A 17786-nucleotide genomic window follows, 5' to 3' on the forward strand; every position below is an offset into this window, starting at 1 on the left:
ATAAATTTAGATAAAGACTAGCTTCAATAATAATATATGTTTAATTGTAATAAAAATGTAGTATATTTTATGTGGTGCCGAGTTTCGAATTAAGGTCGACATCGAAAAGTAATGTTCGAAGATACAAATGTCAAATATTCCAATACATTTTTCTTGCAGTTTTTTCATCGAGCTAACAATTGACGTGAGTGCGAACTAGAAAATAAATTATTCTGATCGTTAGACATAATAATATTTTTATTTCAACAGGAATAAATCAATCTACAAATATGTTGGTGAAACACATTTTGAAACAAGGCCTTTTGGTTAAAAACGGTAAACACACTTTCACAAAAATTCAATTTCTAATAACCCTAGTGGTCATTACATAACCTTTTTCACTAATTTTACACCAGCGAAAAAGTTCTACGAACAAAGTTTAGCAAAGTAAATAAGTAATTCATTTTATTATTTTAGCCGGAGCTTTGTCGCGTGCAGCATACCATGGTGGTCATCATCAACAAACTACCTTGAATGATCTGCCCGTGCCAGAAGGTGATTGGCAAGAGCAACACTCCCGCCAGAACGCCAAGTACAACGCGTGGTTAGTCGGTGGAGTTCTTCTCTTAGCGGGCACCATTGGTTTCGTAAGTAGACACAGTATATTTCGGAAGCATAATCCTAACTTTTTTTTTATATCAGGTTAAGACATCTGGAGTTATCGAATTCAACAGCAAAGCACCAGAGTCGCTTGACTAGAGAGTTATATAGCCTAATTCCATGTAATATGTGACTTTTTATAGGCGTGCATTAAAATAAGGCTAATGTAACCGACAAAGAGTTGCTTAAGTGAAAACCATAATGTTGAGAAAAAATAAAAGTCAATGTGATGTGTAAAGAATGTACTTTTTTCTTTAATAAACAGGACCATCATCAAGATTGTCATCTTCTTCATTATATGATTCACCATTATCGAAATAACTGTTACCATAATCGTTTTCATCATCCATCTCTTCGTCTGCGGGCGCTTCCTAGAAAATATACAAGATATCAAATTCGGTTTTATTCGTTTTTTGCTTTTACGACGCACTTCCTCCTCTTCGTGTTCGGAATCTGATGAAGCTTTTGTGATATCTTTTTCGTCTTCATTGCGTTCTTTTTCTTCCAGAACTTTAAGGCGATCGTCAATATTTCTAGGCTTCTTGGAAACAATTTTATCGCCTCCTGCTACACGACGTTTTTTCTGTGTAATATGTAATTCAGTTGGCATCATTTGCCAAATAAAATCCGCTTTAGTTTTCGTTTTAGCATTTTCAACCGCGGTCTGCAATAATTTTATGTTAATATATGGATATTGTATGTAAATAGGATGTCATGAACTTACCGCCCATTGGTCAGAATAGCTTTGTAAGGTACTATTTGCATTAGGAATTTTAGGAGCAAGGAAATAGGGAGAATCGCGCATATGATTAAGATATGCCTCCCTCCAAAGTATTTGATAATTTTGTGCCGCAGTAGTCTACAATAACACATAGTAATATTCAAACATAAGCTGCAAAGAATGCGACTAATAATTTATTTACCTCAAGTTTAACCGGTTTAGACATAAGTGGAGGAAATGTAGGCGGAGGCGCCGTCTGCACTTGTGGAATATCCTTGCCTATACAACCTAAAGTCTGCAATTGCTCTTGAGTAAGTGAGCCAGTTTTGCCTCGTCCTCGACCTGCCATTTTTACTGTCCTGTACTAAATGAGTTTAGCTTACTTTAAAATCACTCTCATTTCCTAACTTATAAACCTTCTTTAGAAATCACATCAAAATAAAGTAATCGAAACTAACCTCACAATTTCATTGTTTTGATTGCCTTTAGAGTTGTCGATAACAATATAAATATCCGACATTGTTGCCAAGTGAAGTGAAGTATTTTTAAGTTTTGTCAGAGAACGTACGTTCTCTGTTGTTATCTATACGAATGTATATGGTTTTATTTCGAATATTGGCGTATGGAAATTGTATCCATCTTTAATAAATACATAACAACTTTTAATATAAATACATCTAATTATGGGTAATATATGCCTACATTTTGTTAAATACAAAGCGGGATATTTAAACTTTTGAATTATTGGATAAGTTACACATATTTATACTAGTAAAAAATTATTGTAAATATATAAGTAGTTAGTTCTGGAAATATATCATATATATACATAATTTTATAGAATTTTACTTCTCTTGACTTTCATGATTTTCACCATTCATTGCATATTTAGTTCTTACGTCCAAGTCCCCCGTTTCGGTTAAACCAACTTTCTGCATAAGTTCCGAGAGCTTTTGCGCTTTGCGATCTTCATTATGAGCAATTACGGTATATAAATGCTCAGTGAGCAGCTCCTTTTTCTCTGCCGCATTATGTAAATCTATTTTTGCTTTTAAGAATTGAGCCTCTATTTTGATATACTGTTTCCTATAAAAGTACACTTCTGTATTAGAATCAAATATGTGAAAATATAGACTTACTCGACTTGCGAAAAATAGATACAGGCATTATCAATTTGCTTGCGTAGTATTGACACATCAAGCGCCAGGTCATTGTCCAATTTGGCAAGTTCCTCTTTGATTTCAGAAATTTTCCGTGCCTCCGCAGCGGTTTTTTGTGAACTGTAAAATAAAGGATTTAATAATTTGAAACTTGTTTCACATATTTTACAAATATATATTTACTGTAATTCTATAGCTTTGTGCAATAGCTCCTTCTTCTGCTTATTTTGCTCCTCGATCAATTTACGCTGCGTTTCAAATTCTCTCAGAGACATTCCTCTAAAGGGAGAATCGGTGTTCAGCAGGTCCATAGTGGGTTTAGAGACTTTTGACTCTTGTGCTGTTGGAAGTATTGAAGAGTCATCTGCCTCATTTGTAGATGTGGAAGATACATTATTGTCTCCGGTTGGAAGCTTCAATATTGAAGATTCATCTGATTCTGTGGTATGGAGATTGTTGCTTGCACCGTTTGACTTTACAGCTAATTTACAGATGGGTTGGTAGAACAGCGCCTCCTCAATTGATTTGGACATGCTGCCATCAAGGTTGATGTCTTCCAAGGTATCATTTACCGTTACAATATTTTTTTCTGGTTTATTGCTTAGTAAACCCGTAGGCACAGATTTCGATGACTGAGAACTTTTCATTTCTTTCCTTTGAGATTCAACTGATCTTGACCACTTTTCAGGCATACGTCTTATACCTCCATGCTGTCCTCGAAATGCTGGCTTTACTGTTTATATGTGATAATAATTATTCATTTAAATTAATTTAACATGTATAACAGATGGTATCTATACTTACATATTCTTACGTATACAGTATTAATACATACATACAAATAATACTTACTTGCCTCCGCTATTTGCTGGCCTTGATTACTTCTGCTAGTGGAACCTCCAGAAACTTTCTTTATCTCATCCTGACTGAAGCCGTCGAATTTGTTCGACATTTTATATTGTGTAAATAAATCTAACTTAAAAATTAAGCCACCTTTTAATATAACAATGAGTGGAGAATTTTTAAACTTAATGCAAGCAAAACATCAATGGTCCATAAAACAAGAATTTTAATATTTACCAACCAACACAACAGCGAGAAATGTCAAACACATCATCAACAATTGATGATCTTCGGACAGTGTTGCCGCTTTCATTTGCTTTGCGATCGTTGCACTAAATTCGAAAATGATAAAACTATTCTTGATCTGTTATTTGCTCGTTCGAATATAATATGTACATATGTATGTATGGTGAATTTCAGTTCATTTGTTTATTTATTAAAAATAAATAAAATAATAATGTTTAACACAAGTCCATATATGTATGTATACTAGGAATTACCCCTTGGGTTCATAATTCTAAGATCGTTATATTTAATTCTTTACGAAGTTCTCCTATATCTTGCTCCCAGCGCTCTTCCCAAAATACAGGCATTAATGGTTGCATTTTCTTGCCATTTTTCAGAGCCCAAGGCAAATAACGAGAAACATACTCCTTCCGTTGTCTATAAATTGAGAAAATAATTTCGAATTTTTCATCATTCATAATTTACATAATACACGTTCATATTTACTTAGGACGTAATCGCATAGCCCCAAATATTGCACCCCCGTAACACATAGGCAGTCCGTTATTCAACGCCTCTACCCACTTGACGGCTACTTCACCCAGCATATTGGTAGGCATTCCCAGCACTGTGTGCACCAGGTCATGACACTCGCGGTAACGCGTCATCACATATGCTAGCATTGGATCGGCAATGAAACGTACTTCCATACGCGAGTCGGGTGTTACTTTCTGTAAAAGTTAACTCATTAATTATTCATGCCTATAGCATTCAATGATATAGTTTTCATAATTATTAAATTTACATTATCATCCAAGAACTTTACGTAGACCCGACCAAGAGTATTCTCTCCTAAGGAACGTAAATGGTTCATATCTACGGTATGCGTGTTTATACGTGGCTTCTGTTTCAGTATGCGCTGACCCTCAGCAGTGAGTTCCATTGTGTGAAAAATATTCCTCAAGGTCGGTTCGCCGGTGGTTTCCCCTAAAGCGGCGATCATGTCATGCCTATGAGGATGAACTAAAATATTAGAGAAATAACTACATTTGCCACTCATTGCTTCACCTTCGTGGATCTATTAAGGCGGCAATCGATGAACCCGCCCCGAGTAGTATCTTCTGAAAAGGCGACATTTCTATGCGATTTTTAAGAAACTCTTTGGTAAACTCGTCCAAGTGTGTTTCATCACCCGGTAAACTATCGCTTTTTTCGGTGCCTGTAGTATTGCTTTCTGCTGTAGCTGTAATATGACGACATATACGGGGATTCCGCAACAAGCGCGTTAACAGATTTGTACGAACAGTCTGCAACATTTTCGATGTGAATAGTTCTGCTAATGATAAATGTTTACATTTTTCCATAAAATATACTAATTAACGAAGTATTACAAAATAAATCATTTTTAATTGGTTTCATTACCATCAAAAGGTCTATCAATTCTATTTATATCTTATCTGCATATGCATCCAAATAACCTTTAGTAAAAGTGTTAAGATAACAAGTTTTTTTTAATTTTCGAACCTGTGCCCACAAATTATCTTTCATATACATATACACACATACATACATACATACATATATAATGAAGTGTCCCATAAGGAAATATCCGCAGGACCAGCCTTTCTGCCCGCTTAATAGATTGTCCTTAATAAACATTAAAAAATATTGGGGCCGGCCAAGGTGCACGGTTAATGTTCGTATGGAGGTGTCTCCTTAATAGAGCGTCAGCTTTCATATCATACGTACTATTCCATTTTTTTTATGAACACACAGTATATCACATATATTTATATACATATACGTATATGTATGATTGATCATGGACTTCCCATAATTATCAACTAAGATACATACATAAATACATACATATGTATGTACATACGCAAATAGATAGAATAATCAAAACAAATATCTGCTGATTGGCGTCCACTTCAAGAAAAATATTATTTTGGTAAAAATTAAATTTTTGGTGTCCGGACGAGTATGTATGTATTCATACACTCAAAAATATTTTAACACCTTCCTTTATCAGACACTGTATTTAATTTTTATTTATAAGCGTTGCAAATGATGAGCAATAGTAATGAAGCGAGATAATTTGTATTTCCGCATTACTTTTCATGCTGTAATAATCAATTATAATACGATTTCGATTAATAAACCGCTAGTTTACAAACAGATTGTAAATACATTTGTATGTATGTATAATATGTGAGATGGAATGTATTTTTATCATTTACCTACCATAGTTGTATATGTTTTAAATCTTACATCTGTACATCAGTATACATATGTATAAATTTAGTGTTAGAGTAATTTAACAAACATGTTATTAAATTTAATTTTTGTTTTATTTATATAGCCACTTCCAAACCTTCAATAAAGCGACGTCATTGCTATTTTAGTTATTGTTTTCTCAAAAGCTTCACAGAGCTCGAAAAATGGTATTTGCCTTGAATAAAACTTATACTTACATATTTGTATGTATGTACATACTTTTAATATGCTTATAATAAATCATATATACCTACTATATATATATGTAAATACATATGTACATATTTATATAAATACTAAAAATTATGTATTGTAAAAAAATATCCAATAAGCATTATTAATATTATATATGTATGTATGTATGATGTGTGTATGTATATTTGTATTCAGGTAAGCGTTTTGCAGATATGCAAGCAAAGCATTTTGGTTGTTAATCAAATAAATAATTATATATGTACGTATATACGTTTATTTACGGTGTTTTTCGGTTATTCACTAAATTCCATTTATATTGTATTAGTGATCAAACAAAATATGACGAAAAATAATTAATAATATTGACAAAAACAGCGCTATGTACTCAAGTGTCATTTAGCCATTCTTAAGCTAGGAAACTAACTACAAGTGGATGAATGCTTATAAAAGATATTGTATTCACAAAACAGAAGTTTCAATGCCAAATAACTGTCTTTGGCACAATTGAATAAACTAAATACGTCATAAAAATGTTGTTTTTAAATTTTAGAGTTTTTTCAGGAAGAATACGATTATTGCACAATTTTAAAAACTGAAAATCGTGAAATTAAAATCGTGAAAAAAAGTTACTGTATAAACGTATTAAAAATCTAATATATGTATGTATACTATATCTATTTTATATGTACATACATATGTATGCATGTACATAGATAGATAGATAGATAGATAAATAATTGAGGAATGCACCGCGACATTAGGTCTATTGTTCCCTCTCCTAATTCACAGGGACTCACTTAGCCCCAGCATATTGATAAAGTCCAATATCCTGCTGGGTGCTAGTGAGGCGATGTGATCCCTATCCGGAAACATGGATCCAAGGGGCTTTAACCTGCGTCTACAGACTGCTATTCAGTCAATTAGCAGGTGTTCCGGGGTTTCAGGCTCCCTGTAGCAAAACCGGCAATTAGCGCAAGAGGATAGGCCCATGTTAAATAAATGTATATTCAACTTGCAGTGGCCGGTGTAAAATGCGACCAGTAGCCTGAGTTTATCCCTTGGGAGGTTAATTATGAAGAATTAAGAATAAAGTCAATAACAATGTACATAATATACATATTTCGAGTTAATTAAAATTACACGGTTAGTACTATTATATCAATTCATTTTTGATAATTTCAAATATTTTTTGATTTCATAAAAGTCTTTATGATTATTTCCAATACTTAGATATATACATATGTATGTATATCGTATGTACATATGGTATATACATAGGAATATACATATCAAAAGAATATAAAATGATTCGTCATTTCTCAGAGAGTTTGAAGGCCATCAAAGGTGTTCTCATGTATGTATGTTCATTCATCACTTCACAGCACTATTCAGCTTAGGTAATACTATAAACAAATGTACAGACATAGCCATACACATGTATACTCTTTTTACAGCATCGATCTGTGGGATTATTTTTTGGGTACAATGAACTCGATTTGCGAGTTATAAAAACAATTAAGCCCATACGTTTGTAGCACTTAGGTGTGTACCGTCGTGTATGTATGTATGTACATTACAAGTGTGTATGAACGACAACAAATTTTAAAGAACTTCAAAAAAGCGTACTTCTAAGCTAACTTCACCATATTGTTTTCAGATTGGCATTGATCATTATCAATTGTAAATACCTAAAAGTGGATATTACTGAAATTTGCCTAAACTATTTAAGATTTAAGTTTGTTGACTAAACTCGGCATTAACTTGCCCGCTAAATCCTAACGCGCAGTCCCTTATACCTAAGGATGAAATCAAATTTACGCATGCGTATAGTTTTTACATTCAGGTGCATACATAAACATACATATATGTTTGTATAAAAATACTTTATGGTTTGGTTTTAAATTTTATTTCTACTCATGAGCTATAAAGTATTATAATGGCTTCTCTACATCGTATCACATACACTTTTTTATCTAAACTCGAGTGAAGTGGGGTGTTGAGTACACATACTATTCATACATATGTATGTATATGAAATGTTTTTATGTTTGTAAGTACATACATACATATGTATGTGTAAACATGCAAACATCGGGCTATGCGCGTACTTAAAAAAAGCAAAACCTTAGATAAGCATACTCACAAATTACCAAGCAAAAGTAGGTAAGTCATTTTGGGAAAGAACGCTTGTTTCTACTAATTGCAGCAAATTACTTACTTGGGCTTATTTTAAAGCAGAAGCTCCCCTTATGTATGTTCATATTAGTTCGCAAGTGGTTTAGTATTGAAAAAATATTTTATCTACGACATGACTTTGTTTGATTCCCATATTATGCATGCACAGTAATGCAAACAACTGTAAATGCTTACAAAGATACATACGTACACATATATATGTACATATGCATATAGTAAGCAACTCAAAAGCAAGTAAACGTTGACGTTGGTATATACAACTTACGCTAATGATAAGACAGCTCAGCAAATGTAAGACAAGTTGACGATGGCTACTAATTGTTGGCAAATTTTTAAGCTTATATACACAACTCTGTGCTAATGAAAATTTTTACGTTAATCAACTAATTACACACGCATACAGCTAGAAGTGTTTAAAATTCTTATAGGAATACTAGTTTACCTACAAACGTGTAAGGGTGAATTAATTTGTATACAGATACTTGTGTATGTTAACCCACAAAATATTAAAACACATGATTTTCCTTTAGTAAAATATGCATGAGTTATATTTTATTTTAGATATACAAAATCACAAACAAATTTAGTTTGACTAAAGTAAATCTTTTATAATTTTTTTATATCATTTGGTACTTAAATCAATAGCAAAATTACATACATTGCCCATTGTCGAGCTAGTGACTATGACACTTTAGTTGCATGCAATTTTTAACACCCACAACTTATTTACAAATAAATTGCTACCTCCCCTAAATCGGAACATAAAATTCAATGCTACACATATCAAAGTATAACTATGGCTTTGGCAATTTTTTAAAAACTAAACGATATAATATTACGTACATGGCTATTGGTTCTTATAATTTATTAAATATACACGCATATTTTTAATGCCTCGTCCTAGTGTGTACTCGTACAAACGCTTTGTTTTCTCATTAATATCTACATTTTTGACGTCGAATAACTTTTCGCGTTTAGTTTCGTTTTTCTCTGCTTTAGTATTAGCTTCCGAATGCAAATACCATCTCACATATGTACGTACATATATTTTTGATAGATAATGCACGTTTTCCGTGTTGAATGTGTCGGCAATACTTTTTATACATCTAATACTTATCTACAAGTAAATTTCTTAGTATACTACACTGCTATTCCTCTTGTTGTTGGTATTAATAGTTCCTTATCAGGTGCTTGCTTCCGCCTGAACGTAATGTATGTGTATAGCAAACTCGCAAATACACTGATATTAATTCCTATACAATTTAGCCATGAGAAGATGTAGTCGCCGCCGATGAACATGCCCAGATATGTTACACATATGTTCTTTAAGCAGCCAACAATTGTTGTTGTAAGCGCGGAATTGTATTGCGTACAAAGTATTGTACTGTATGATAGAATGAAGCCCATAAAGCAACTCATTAGGAATTGTATGACAAAGTAAGGATTTTGCCATTGATTGTAGGCGACCGATTTATCCAGATCTCCAGTAACATAAGTAACAAGCAGTGCAGGTATAACCATAAATAGTGAATTGTAAAACATTAGTCCATATTTGCCAATTTCCGAAGTGTCCAGCTTCTTTTTTACATACACTCCATTCGATGCAGTAAGCGCATTGGTTATCATTACGAAGGTATATCCTCTCATGTTAAATGACAGATCATCCGAAGCGGCCAGTAGGGCACCAGCTATCATGGCGTATACGCTAACTTGTACAGCAAACGAAGGTCGTACTCCTAATATTTTTAATTCCAGTAACATCGTCATTAATATTGAAAAACGACGTAGTGCGGCAAACATGGGCAAGCTTAGTTCTTTTGTGCCACCTAAGCCAAACATCATGTTTCCAAGGAATATTAATGGCAATGGAAAAATTTTCATAAACGTATTTCGTTTTAGTGGAGGATACGATACGAACTTCAACTTCCGACCAAGTCCAAGTACCACTATACTAGCCAACAACTGGCCCAAACTTAGGAACAAAAATGATGGAAAATGATACGATGTAAGAACTGTTTTATTCACAACGGTTATCATGAAGGATGACATTCCATAGAAAAGGGCACTGCCGACCTTCTTAAAAAACAATGTGCCATCGTCGTTATGGCGCAGCTCCTTTGAATTAAGACTTGTTTTACTATCATTGCTGCTGCTGCTAGACAGGTCAAGTGTAGTATTCTGCTCATCACTGTTATGTGTGGTCATTGCACTAAAGTTAAAAAGCGGCAGGGCGCTTTGTGAAGTATTCCTTCAATTACGAAATCACAGTCTTTTAAACACTAACACTTTCACTACTATTTTATTATATTTATAATAATATTATTATTTGCAACATAACTAATTATTATGTGGCATAACGTTTGTTAACTAGTAGGTTATCTGTTATAAGGTAATCAGATTTATAAATTAACAACATCACCACGAAATTTTAGTGACCATTTTGACAGTCGCGAATAGACTAACTTCACAGCTGACAGCACAAACTCATAGCAGCTGTCAAAGAAGTTAGCACAATTAGCGAAGAAGTGAAATGACATTTTTGCATTAACTATGAACACTATACCGAAATTCAAAATTATTGAAACAGCTTACCTTATAAAAATAAAATTTTATTATTCAATAATATATTTGGAAACTTTGTCAATGAACAAATACTTGATGGCGGAATACTAATCACCAAAAATCAGCTGTTTAATCTGTATAACAGATTCAACAGGGATGATTAATGGCGTACCTATTGACATTTTTTTTTTAATTATCTATAATTGATATAAGAAAATGATAAATCTTATTAAATTATTTAGAATAACTCAATTTTATTATTATTGAGAAGATTTTTAGCCATTTTTCGATTTTTTAAGATCAATTATGCCGTGTTTGAAAATCAAAAAGTAAAAAATTACAGTATGAGTTAAACGACAAGGATACATGTTGGCATAATTTATTGCATAAATAAAATATAACGCATGCGAATTCATCTATAATAAATTTATACCAAAATTGTAAAAGTACAATTCAATTGAGAGATGAACTTAAAGTGGGTCTGTACGTGGTGGAGGTATAGCGAAAAAAATTCGCATCGATCGAAAACACAAGTGTATCGTGTATAGTTACTTTAATGAAGTTGAATGAATAAATGAATGAATGATAGAAGTTTCGCCCAGTGCCGTGTTTTAATGCATCTCTGATTTTTGAAAAGGTATGGGCCACCCTAGTTCAGCACAGCTGACATATTGAGTATTTACAAAAGTGGTTTATTCTTTTAAATTGGTAAATAAGTTAATTCAATTAAAAATGCATAAAGCTAAGAAGAAAACCAAGTCTGGTAAAATTCCAAAACCCATTAAAGTAAAGAAGGAAAAAACTGAAGAAGATCGCTCTCTTCACCCCATGTCGCACTACATTGACGACCGGCTGGAATTAGTAAAACAAATTTTTGGATCACTTAAACCGAAAACAATTACAAATCTAGCTCCAGATTTCTTGAAGGTACTAAATGATTTTTATATTGCAAATATTTTCTAATAGTACCACAATTACTTAGAAAAAAAGTATGGATGAAATTGAAGAGCTCTGCTTGAATGAATTGTTATGTATATCTACCAAACGATTACTATCCATAATTAATGCCACAAAGTGCCCGTCGGATACAGAATCATCCGGGGATTCTGATGTGGAACACCAAGAAGGTATGTTTAAAAAAGTTAATATTGATTTGATTTGTAACTCTATATTATTAACAATTTGCAGAACACATCTCACTTGAAGAAATATCATCAGATAGTGAAATCGAAGGTACATCTTCCAATGCCGGTAAGCTATGTACATATTTATTAGTATACAATCATACATATATGTACATATATTAACTCAATTTAATTTCGAAAATTTGGAGATTTTTATTATTGTTACAGAAGTTGTTAGCTGTATTTAAATTTTTCACCAATAGGTATTGGAGGCAAATAGAAAGCTCGAAGTATAACTACGTCCTCGTTAACACCATACTGAACGTCGTCTTCATCTTCCTTGCAGACTTCCAGTGTAATTACAAAATCACCGGTTTCCAATAAGCCACTAACGCGCCCAAATTCGATGCCATATTCAATTGGGCTGAGATTCGCCTCATTCATTTCTTTAGTGTAGAGAATACCACGCAGGTTCCGTCGCAAGTTCAGTGCCTTTGCCAATTTCAACTTGCATTCAAATTCATTTTCCTCCATACTTTCTAAAGGCAACATCATTAAGACGGGACAATAAATTTCTACACGTCCCAATGCCACAGCAGCCGTTTCGCATTTACTATGCATAACAATCGCTTGACACTCAACTGAGGTGATTGTCCGTATTATGAAATTAACGATGCTTTGGTAAGAGGACAGAATATTCTTCAAAGCCGTCGAATTTTCTACAACAGCTTTGTGGAAATCCTTCAGAGGCAACAATTTTTTCACTATCAGCGGGTATTTGTTGCACCAACTACTCTTCTGTATAAACATCGTATCGATACGCCACAGAAAATCATGATTTTCAAATCGTTTGAAGTCACTACAACGTTCCAATGGTATTGTTCCTATAATGGGCTTTTTCAAACATTTCGCCAACGGTATTAAATCGTTAATTATATGATTTTGCATGGAAGTGTTGGCACAGAACATGTCTTGTATCCAAACATAATCCAGTAATTTAACGATGCCCATTAAATCGAGCATTTTTGAACTTATAAATTCTAGATCGATTGTGCCAATTAATTTGAAATTATACTCGTCTTTTAAACTGTTACGCAAGGTACGAAGGAATGGCTTACAGCGGATGCGTGGCAATACGATAAAATCGGCTTTCGATTGCGCGGCCAGCTGAAGGTCGTTCATAAATAAGTCGGGGAAGGTTTCGTTTGACAATGAGTAGCATTGATTTGGTAGCTCGATATATTCATACGAATTAATTATGCCAGCATCTTCAATTACAAGCGCTATATTGTTTTTAAGTTTTTTGACTATCTTGCCTTTTACCTCATTCCCGAGCAGCAAAATATCATCAAGTTTCAATGATTTGAAATAATATTTTAAATTTAAGACAAAGGCTATCTCTCGAAAGCTGGAATATCGGTAAGCTTCATCGAGAGTTAGCGTCATAATATCACCTCGATGTAAAAGCACCGAACAATTGTTACGTAAACGTCCAATACGACAGCAGTCGCCTTGGAACTGCAATGCTATCCCAATTGGTATGCGAATTCTGGGTTCTTCCTCTTGAAATTTATCAATTATGGTTTTAGAACGAATGAGCAATTGTTCAAACTCGTTGCGCTTACTAGTCACGGTGTCAATGAGAAATGTGCGTGCACCGTTCTTCAACAGACTCCTGAGTTCATCGTCTGTTGTTTCCATAACGATGCGCGCCATCAAACCAAGATTGTAGTAGCGACGCTTGCAACGCTTACGTGCATGCTTTTCATGTTCGTCACATGCGCGTTTGAACTCTTCCAAACGCTTCATTAAACTTTGATTATCATTCAAGAGCACCCGAAATTCACGCTCATTGTCTTCCTCCTCCTCACCCACTTGCGAAGTGACAGCCTCGCGTACACGGTCCTCGAGACCGTATTCCATCTTTTATAAAAAAATATATATAAATATATTTATAATACTTTCGATTTTAAAGCAGCAAATATTTTATTTTAGGAAAGAAAAAGTCGAACGCATCGGACACTAAAAACAACACCAAAAAATCCACAAAAAATCCTGCCGAAAAAGAAGAAAGTAAGTATCACAAAGCAAAATTTAAGAAGTGACAGAAAAAGTCAAACAACATTGAGTGAAACACTTGAGTTTATCTACGAAGAATGAATACTTTTTTAAGTAGTAAACTTACAGTGTGTTTTAATAAAGTTTGGCTCAGCACAATGAAAGCACTTTTTTAACAGTAAATTAAGAAACTTTCTTGCCTGCATTCTTTAATCTTGGCGATGCTTTAATTTGCAGATAACGGACAAATAAGCGTATTGGAGCTTCTGGAATTGCAAGCCCGTGCGAGAGCTATACGCTCGCAACTAGCACTCGAGCCAGTAACAAAAATCGAAGTAGACTCAGATCCCGAGAAGGCTGATGAAAAAAAGGGCGCTCTCAAATCCACAAACGGAACCACTCCCAAAGAGCATAAACGTAAACGCAGACGTAAATCTAGCGAGAAAAGTAAAGATGCTGAAAAATCGCAAACTTCCTCTTCGAAGGCGAGCAAAGAAACTACTAGGGCTGACATTAAAACTCCTAGTATACCAAATGTGAAAGTAAAGAGCAAAGAGGATGAATCTCAAACAACAAAAACAACTAAAATGAAGAGAAATTATCGCGTCAGCAACCAGGAGCCCGATTCCGGGGTTAGCGAATCTGAAAATAAATCTAAAAATAAAGAATCGGTGACTGCTGCAAAAGATGTGAAGGCAGAGACAAGGTCGCGTTCGCCAACACCAGATGTAATACCAATAATTCCAGAGCCAGAAACTTTATTCATCAGTGACAGTTCGGACGGCGAACACAATGAGAAAGATAAAAAGAAAACAACACAAGTTGAGTGTGTTAAAAGCGGCAGTGTTAACGGCACAGAAGATAAGGTTGAGAATACAACTTCGCGGGAACGAAAACTAACGGAGCCAGAAGAAGGTGAACTGATCGAAAGTCAAACGGAAAATGATCAACAAGACGATCATATGGAAGTTAATGCACCCAGTTTGAGTTCATCAGCCACTGAGAATACGGATTCTGCAACAAAACCACAAAAAATTGACAAAGTAACGGCTGAAGCAAATAAATCAGACAACCATTCTGCTGTGGAAGTGACAGAAAAAATACCGGATTCTGCAGCTACTGCAACCGAAGCAAACATTTCGACCATAAATGCTGCACTGCCGAAAAAGGAGGAGCAAAACTTAGCACCAAGCCTCGAAGATGAGGACGATGGCAATGATGATGTCATCTCGCTCGAAGGCGGTGATCTTGAAGAGGAAATGATTGAGCATCTGGAGGAAGACACAAACACAAAATCATCCTTTGCAACTTCACCAAACAAAGCCAACACAGCCAATGAAGAGCAGGATGCAGACGTAATATCACTAGATTCAAGCGAGGAGGATGAACGAGAAAAAACTAGTTCCGAAGTAAGTACATCATTTAATTATATTATACATTTTTGGAAAATTATATATATTTTTGCTGATTATGATTGTTTGTCTCGTTTTTCTTAGTCGTGGCATTCGCGCTATTTGAAGAGCTCTAAAGTAAGCAAAGTGCTGGCGACATCGCGCCTTGGCAAACGTGTGCGTGACAATATCAAGAAGTCCAAACGTTCCAAAAAGGATACGGAGCGTGTAAAAGTTGCCGAAGAGAAAGAAAAGCCGAGTCCAAGTTACGCCTCCAAGCACGAGGATGGATCTATCGAGCAGTACAAAGAGTTGCTGGCTATGCGGCAGCGCAAAAAGTGAAACTGAAAGTATTTATGTATCATATACATACAAATATATGTAAAGATATACAAATAAGTAGTACATGCAGATTTCGGAAAATACAATACTTTGCTATCAAAAGGAATTTTCTCCCTGCTTAGACAAAGCAAATAACATACATCCATACAAGTTTATGCATAATCATACGCAATCGATTTATTTAATAAAAACCTGAAATGAAATGTAAAACTTTGCATTTTTGCGTGCTCAATCACAATGTGTGCAAGTGTGCGTGTGTGTGTGTGTCACCCCTATACCAACCTCATTTATTCTTTCTAAGCAATAAATTTCCTTCAGTTTTGTGATTCTCATTACCTCCATATTTTTATTTGACATTATTGTTGTTGTTGTTGCAAATTCTGTTTTGCTTTCATGACAATACTTGTATACTGCTATTTTCGTATTAAAAACTACAATAAACTAAATAACGCTCAAATATTTCAATATTTCGTGCCAAGCACAAATTTAAGTGAATTTTAAAAAGTCGAAGTCGAACGCAATGGCTCATAAAGTTTCTCACAGCGGTTCCACCACTGTTGAGGCACGCTTTGCATTGCGTACATTGCCCAACAATTTCCGGCAATCATTTGAATGCCCTGCGACACACACCCTCACCGATGCTTAGGAACCCCAAGCCCACTCTCTTCCCGCCCGACACGTTGCGCGCCCAAAAGCAACGCAAGAAAAGCTGAAAAATGCTGAATTTCTTCTAAAAATGAGTGGAAGAGTAGTGTGACGTGGAAACAATCATGATTGATTAAAATGTGTAGGCCTGATTCATTACATTGCAGCGCCTGTCAAATATGTACATATATTTGTTTTTCGATGGTAATTGGCACCAACTAAATTAAATTCAATTTTAAATCTTTTTATTTTGATTTTTTATTATTTTGATCGAAATGAAAATATTAACTTTCAGCCTTTAGCAACGTTTTGACTAGTTAATTGTTTTTCGTGTGTCTACATAAACACGTACACATACATATGTATGTATGTGGCATACATTAGCACACACACACACACGTTTTCTAACCCATTTACAATTTACCGGTCAACGAAGCAGTTAACAACAGACAAGACATCCCACACTGGACGCAATTTGTTTAGCGCGCAACAGACAATCAACAATAACAACAACTACTCAAATTGTGTTTGGCCTTGTTAATGGCGTTGTCTTCATTATTTTCGCTGATAAAAAACAGCAAGCGCTTGTAAACAGACAGATAATACAGGGTGCAGTGGTTGCGTAGAACACATACTTACATACATCCCCCTGCAGTTGTATGAATGTCACCAATATATTTATATGTATGTGTGCGTATAACAGTGTTTCTCACATTGTGTTAACTCAGGCGCTGGAATGTGAGCGCGCAGGCGCATTGCATTTTAAATTTGGCTTACATTCTCCAGCGCTTTTTGGTGGTTCTCTACACACTATGGCTCTTCCTGATGTATATGGATGTGTGTAAACCTACATATGAAGATATATGTATATACGAGTGTAAATAATCTAGTACGCAAGACAACATCCATATATAATATAAAATAATTTTATTTGTTTGTAATTTTAAATATTTCACAAATTGTCCAAAGAGGATTTTGCGTCTTCAGAGTCTGAAGTTTTGAAGCAGCTTTAAAGAAGTAAGATCGTAGTTACTTTGATTTTGAAGGAGCTGAAATTCAATTTCAGATAGAAAACCTCACAGGCAGTTGGCCTTCCTTGGGTTTTCCTTCGACACATAAGCATCAGCTGACTAAAAGTCAAAAGTACTTATGTATATCAGAGAAATTTCAATAAGTTTGTAAGCTGTAATATGTGTCAGAGAATTGAATATCCTATATCTATAGTGGGACTAATAAAGAATCGTGTTTTATCTGATTCTAATAGACACCACAGAGTCACTATTCTTAAAGTAACCTTTTAAAGAGTTACCCTTTAGAGGTAGTAATCTAATCTCCATGCGAATTCTGTCCATCGTCCCCCTATGACATGCGAGAGAAATGTCGAAACCACAAAACAAATAATATA

The 17786-nt window shown here is 34.5% G+C and overlaps 7 protein-coding genes across 9 annotated transcripts; 2 read left to right on the forward strand and 5 right to left on the reverse strand.

Annotated features, from left to right (window-relative positions):
• Positions 1-116: 116 nt before the first annotated feature.
• On the forward strand, positions 117-880 carry LOC105223408 (uncharacterized). Its single transcript, XM_011201136.4, has 4 exons — positions 117-184; positions 250-315; positions 457-626; positions 682-880. Exons 2-4 carry the CDS (start codon positions 270-272, stop codon positions 736-738), a joined length of 273 nt encoding a protein of 90 aa, XP_011199438.2. The 5' UTR covers positions 117-184; positions 250-269; the 3' UTR covers positions 739-880.
• LOC105223409 (DNA-directed RNA polymerase III subunit RPC7-like) lies at positions 870-1832 on the reverse strand. Its single transcript, XM_049458373.1, has 4 exons — positions 1563-1832; positions 1364-1498; positions 1070-1303; positions 870-1010 (listed from the first exon to the last, which is right to left on the reverse strand). The coding sequence occupies exons 1-4, from the start codon at positions 1707-1709 to the stop codon at positions 894-896; spliced, it is 633 nt and encodes a 210-aa protein (XP_049314330.1). The 5' UTR covers positions 1710-1832; the 3' UTR covers positions 870-893.
• A 148-nt stretch (positions 1833-1980) lies between these two features.
• On the reverse strand, positions 1981-3727 carry LOC105223404 (RAB6-interacting golgin). 2 transcript variants are annotated; one of them, XM_011201131.4, is made up of 5 exons: positions 3601-3727; positions 3373-3496; positions 2704-3253; positions 2500-2640; positions 1981-2446 (listed from the first exon to the last, which is right to left on the reverse strand). In XM_011201131.4, exons 2-5 carry the CDS (start codon positions 3470-3472, stop codon positions 2206-2208), a joined length of 1032 nt encoding a protein of 343 aa, XP_011199433.2. In that variant the 5' UTR covers positions 3473-3496; positions 3601-3727; the 3' UTR covers positions 1981-2205. The 2 variants fall into 2 exon arrangements, with proteins under 2 accessions (XP_011199433.2, XP_011199432.2); XM_011201130.4 differs by having other exon boundaries at positions 3605-3623.
• Positions 3728-3768: 41 nt separating this feature from the next.
• Positions 3769-6055, reverse strand: LOC105223407 (ubiquinone biosynthesis protein COQ4 homolog, mitochondrial). The gene is made up of 4 exons (XM_029549150.2): positions 4657-6055; positions 4394-4598; positions 4096-4319; positions 3769-4026 (listed from the first exon to the last, which is right to left on the reverse strand). Exons 1-4 carry the CDS (start codon positions 4950-4952, stop codon positions 3873-3875), a joined length of 879 nt encoding a protein of 292 aa, XP_029405010.2. The 5' UTR covers positions 4953-6055; the 3' UTR covers positions 3769-3872.
• A 2557-nt stretch (positions 6056-8612) lies between these two features.
• Positions 8613-15946, forward strand: LOC105223403 (ankyrin repeat domain-containing protein 36B). Of its 2 annotated transcripts, XM_011201128.4 has the most exons (7): positions 8613-8711; positions 11093-11748; positions 11804-11948; positions 12010-12072; positions 13941-14018; positions 14241-15412; positions 15500-15946. In XM_011201128.4, exons 2-7 carry the CDS (start codon positions 11554-11556, stop codon positions 15734-15736), a joined length of 1890 nt encoding a protein of 629 aa, XP_011199430.2. In that variant the 5' UTR covers positions 8613-8711; positions 11093-11553; the 3' UTR covers positions 15737-15946. The 2 variants fall into 2 exon arrangements, with proteins under 2 accessions (XP_011199430.2, XP_011199431.2); XM_011201129.4 differs by lacking the exon at positions 8613-8711 and having other exon boundaries at positions 11453-11748; positions 12010-12054.
• Positions 8779-10736, reverse strand: LOC105223405 (UDP-sugar transporter UST74c). The gene has a single exon (XM_011201132.4). The coding sequence runs from the start codon at positions 10462-10464 to the stop codon at positions 9400-9402; it is 1065 nt and encodes a 354-aa protein (XP_011199434.1). The 5' UTR covers positions 10465-10736; the 3' UTR covers positions 8779-9399.
• Positions 12081-13934, reverse strand: LOC105223402 (uncharacterized). Its single transcript, XM_011201127.4, has one exon. It carries the CDS (start codon positions 13866-13868, stop codon positions 12180-12182), a length of 1689 nt encoding a protein of 562 aa, XP_011199429.2. The 5' UTR covers positions 13869-13934; the 3' UTR covers positions 12081-12179.
• Positions 15947-17786: the final 1840 nt, after the last annotated feature.

Source organism: Bactrocera dorsalis, chromosome 5, assembly GCF_023373825.1.
Source record: "Bactrocera dorsalis isolate Fly_Bdor chromosome 5, ASM2337382v1, whole genome shotgun sequence".
In the NCBI taxonomy this organism is placed as follows: Eukaryota; Metazoa; Arthropoda; class Insecta; order Diptera; family Tephritidae; genus Bactrocera; species Bactrocera dorsalis.

Bases quoted from the DNA above. Each gene is read 5' to 3' on its own strand.
- LOC105223403 (XM_011201128.4), top strand. From the start codon at position 11,554: ATGCATAAAGCTAAGAAGAAAACCAAGTCTGGTAAAATTCCAAAACCC. The intron at 11,749-11,803 runs GTACTAAATGAT...ACAATTACTTAG, and splicing joins TAGCTCCAGATTTCTTGAAG to AAAAAAAGTATGGATGAAAT. The intron at 12,073-13,940 runs GTAAGCTATGTA...ATTTTATTTTAG, and splicing joins AGGTACATCTTCCAATGCCG to GAAAGAAAAAGTCGAACGCA.
- LOC105223405 (XM_011201132.4), bottom strand. From the start codon at position 10,464: ATGACCACACATAACAGTGATGAGCAGAATACTACACTTGACCTGTCT.
- LOC105223404 (XM_011201131.4), bottom strand. From the start codon at position 3,472: ATGTCGAACAAATTCGACGGCTTCAGTCAGGATGAGATAAAGAAAGTT. The intron at 2,641-2,703 runs GTAAATATATAT...TTTATTTTACAG, and splicing joins CACAAAGCTATAGAATTACA to TTCACAAAAAACCGCTGCGG. The intron at 2,447-2,499 runs GTAAGTCTATAT...GTACTTTTATAG, and splicing joins ATCTATTTTTCGCAAGTCGA to GAAACAGTATATCAAAATAG.
- LOC105223408 (XM_011201136.4), top strand. From the start codon at position 270: ATGTTGGTGAAACACATTTTGAAACAAGGCCTTTTGGTTAAAAACG. The intron at 316-456 runs GTAAACACACTT...TTATTATTTTAG, and splicing joins AGGCCTTTTGGTTAAAAACG to CCGGAGCTTTGTCGCGTGCA. The intron at 627-681 runs GTAAGTAGACAC...TTTTTATATCAG, and splicing joins TAGCGGGCACCATTGGTTTC to GTTAAGACATCTGGAGTTAT.
- LOC105223402 (XM_011201127.4), bottom strand. From the start codon at position 13,868: ATGGAATACGGTCTCGAGGACCGTGTACGCGAGGCTGTCACTTCGCAA.
- LOC105223407 (XM_029549150.2), bottom strand. From the start codon at position 4,952: ATGGAAAAATGTAAACATTTATCATTAGCAGAACTATTCACATCGAAA. The intron at 4,599-4,656 runs GTGAAGCAATGA...TCATCCTCATAG, and splicing joins GCCTTAATAGATCCACGAAG to GCATGACATGATCGCCGCTT. The intron at 4,320-4,393 runs GTAAATTTAATA...TAACTTTTACAG, and splicing joins TAAAGTTCTTGGATGATAAT to AAAGTAACACCCGACTCGCG.
- LOC105223409 (XM_049458373.1), bottom strand. From the start codon at position 1,709: ATGGCAGGTCGAGGACGAGGCAAAACTGGCTCACTTACTCAAGAGCAA. The intron at 1,499-1,562 runs GTAAATAAATTA...GTGTTATTGTAG, and splicing joins CTAAACCGGTTAAACTTGAG to ACTACTGCGGCACAAAATTA. The intron at 1,304-1,363 runs GTAAGTTCATGA...AAATTATTGCAG, and splicing joins GCTATTCTGACCAATGGGCG to ACCGCGGTTGAAAATGCTAA.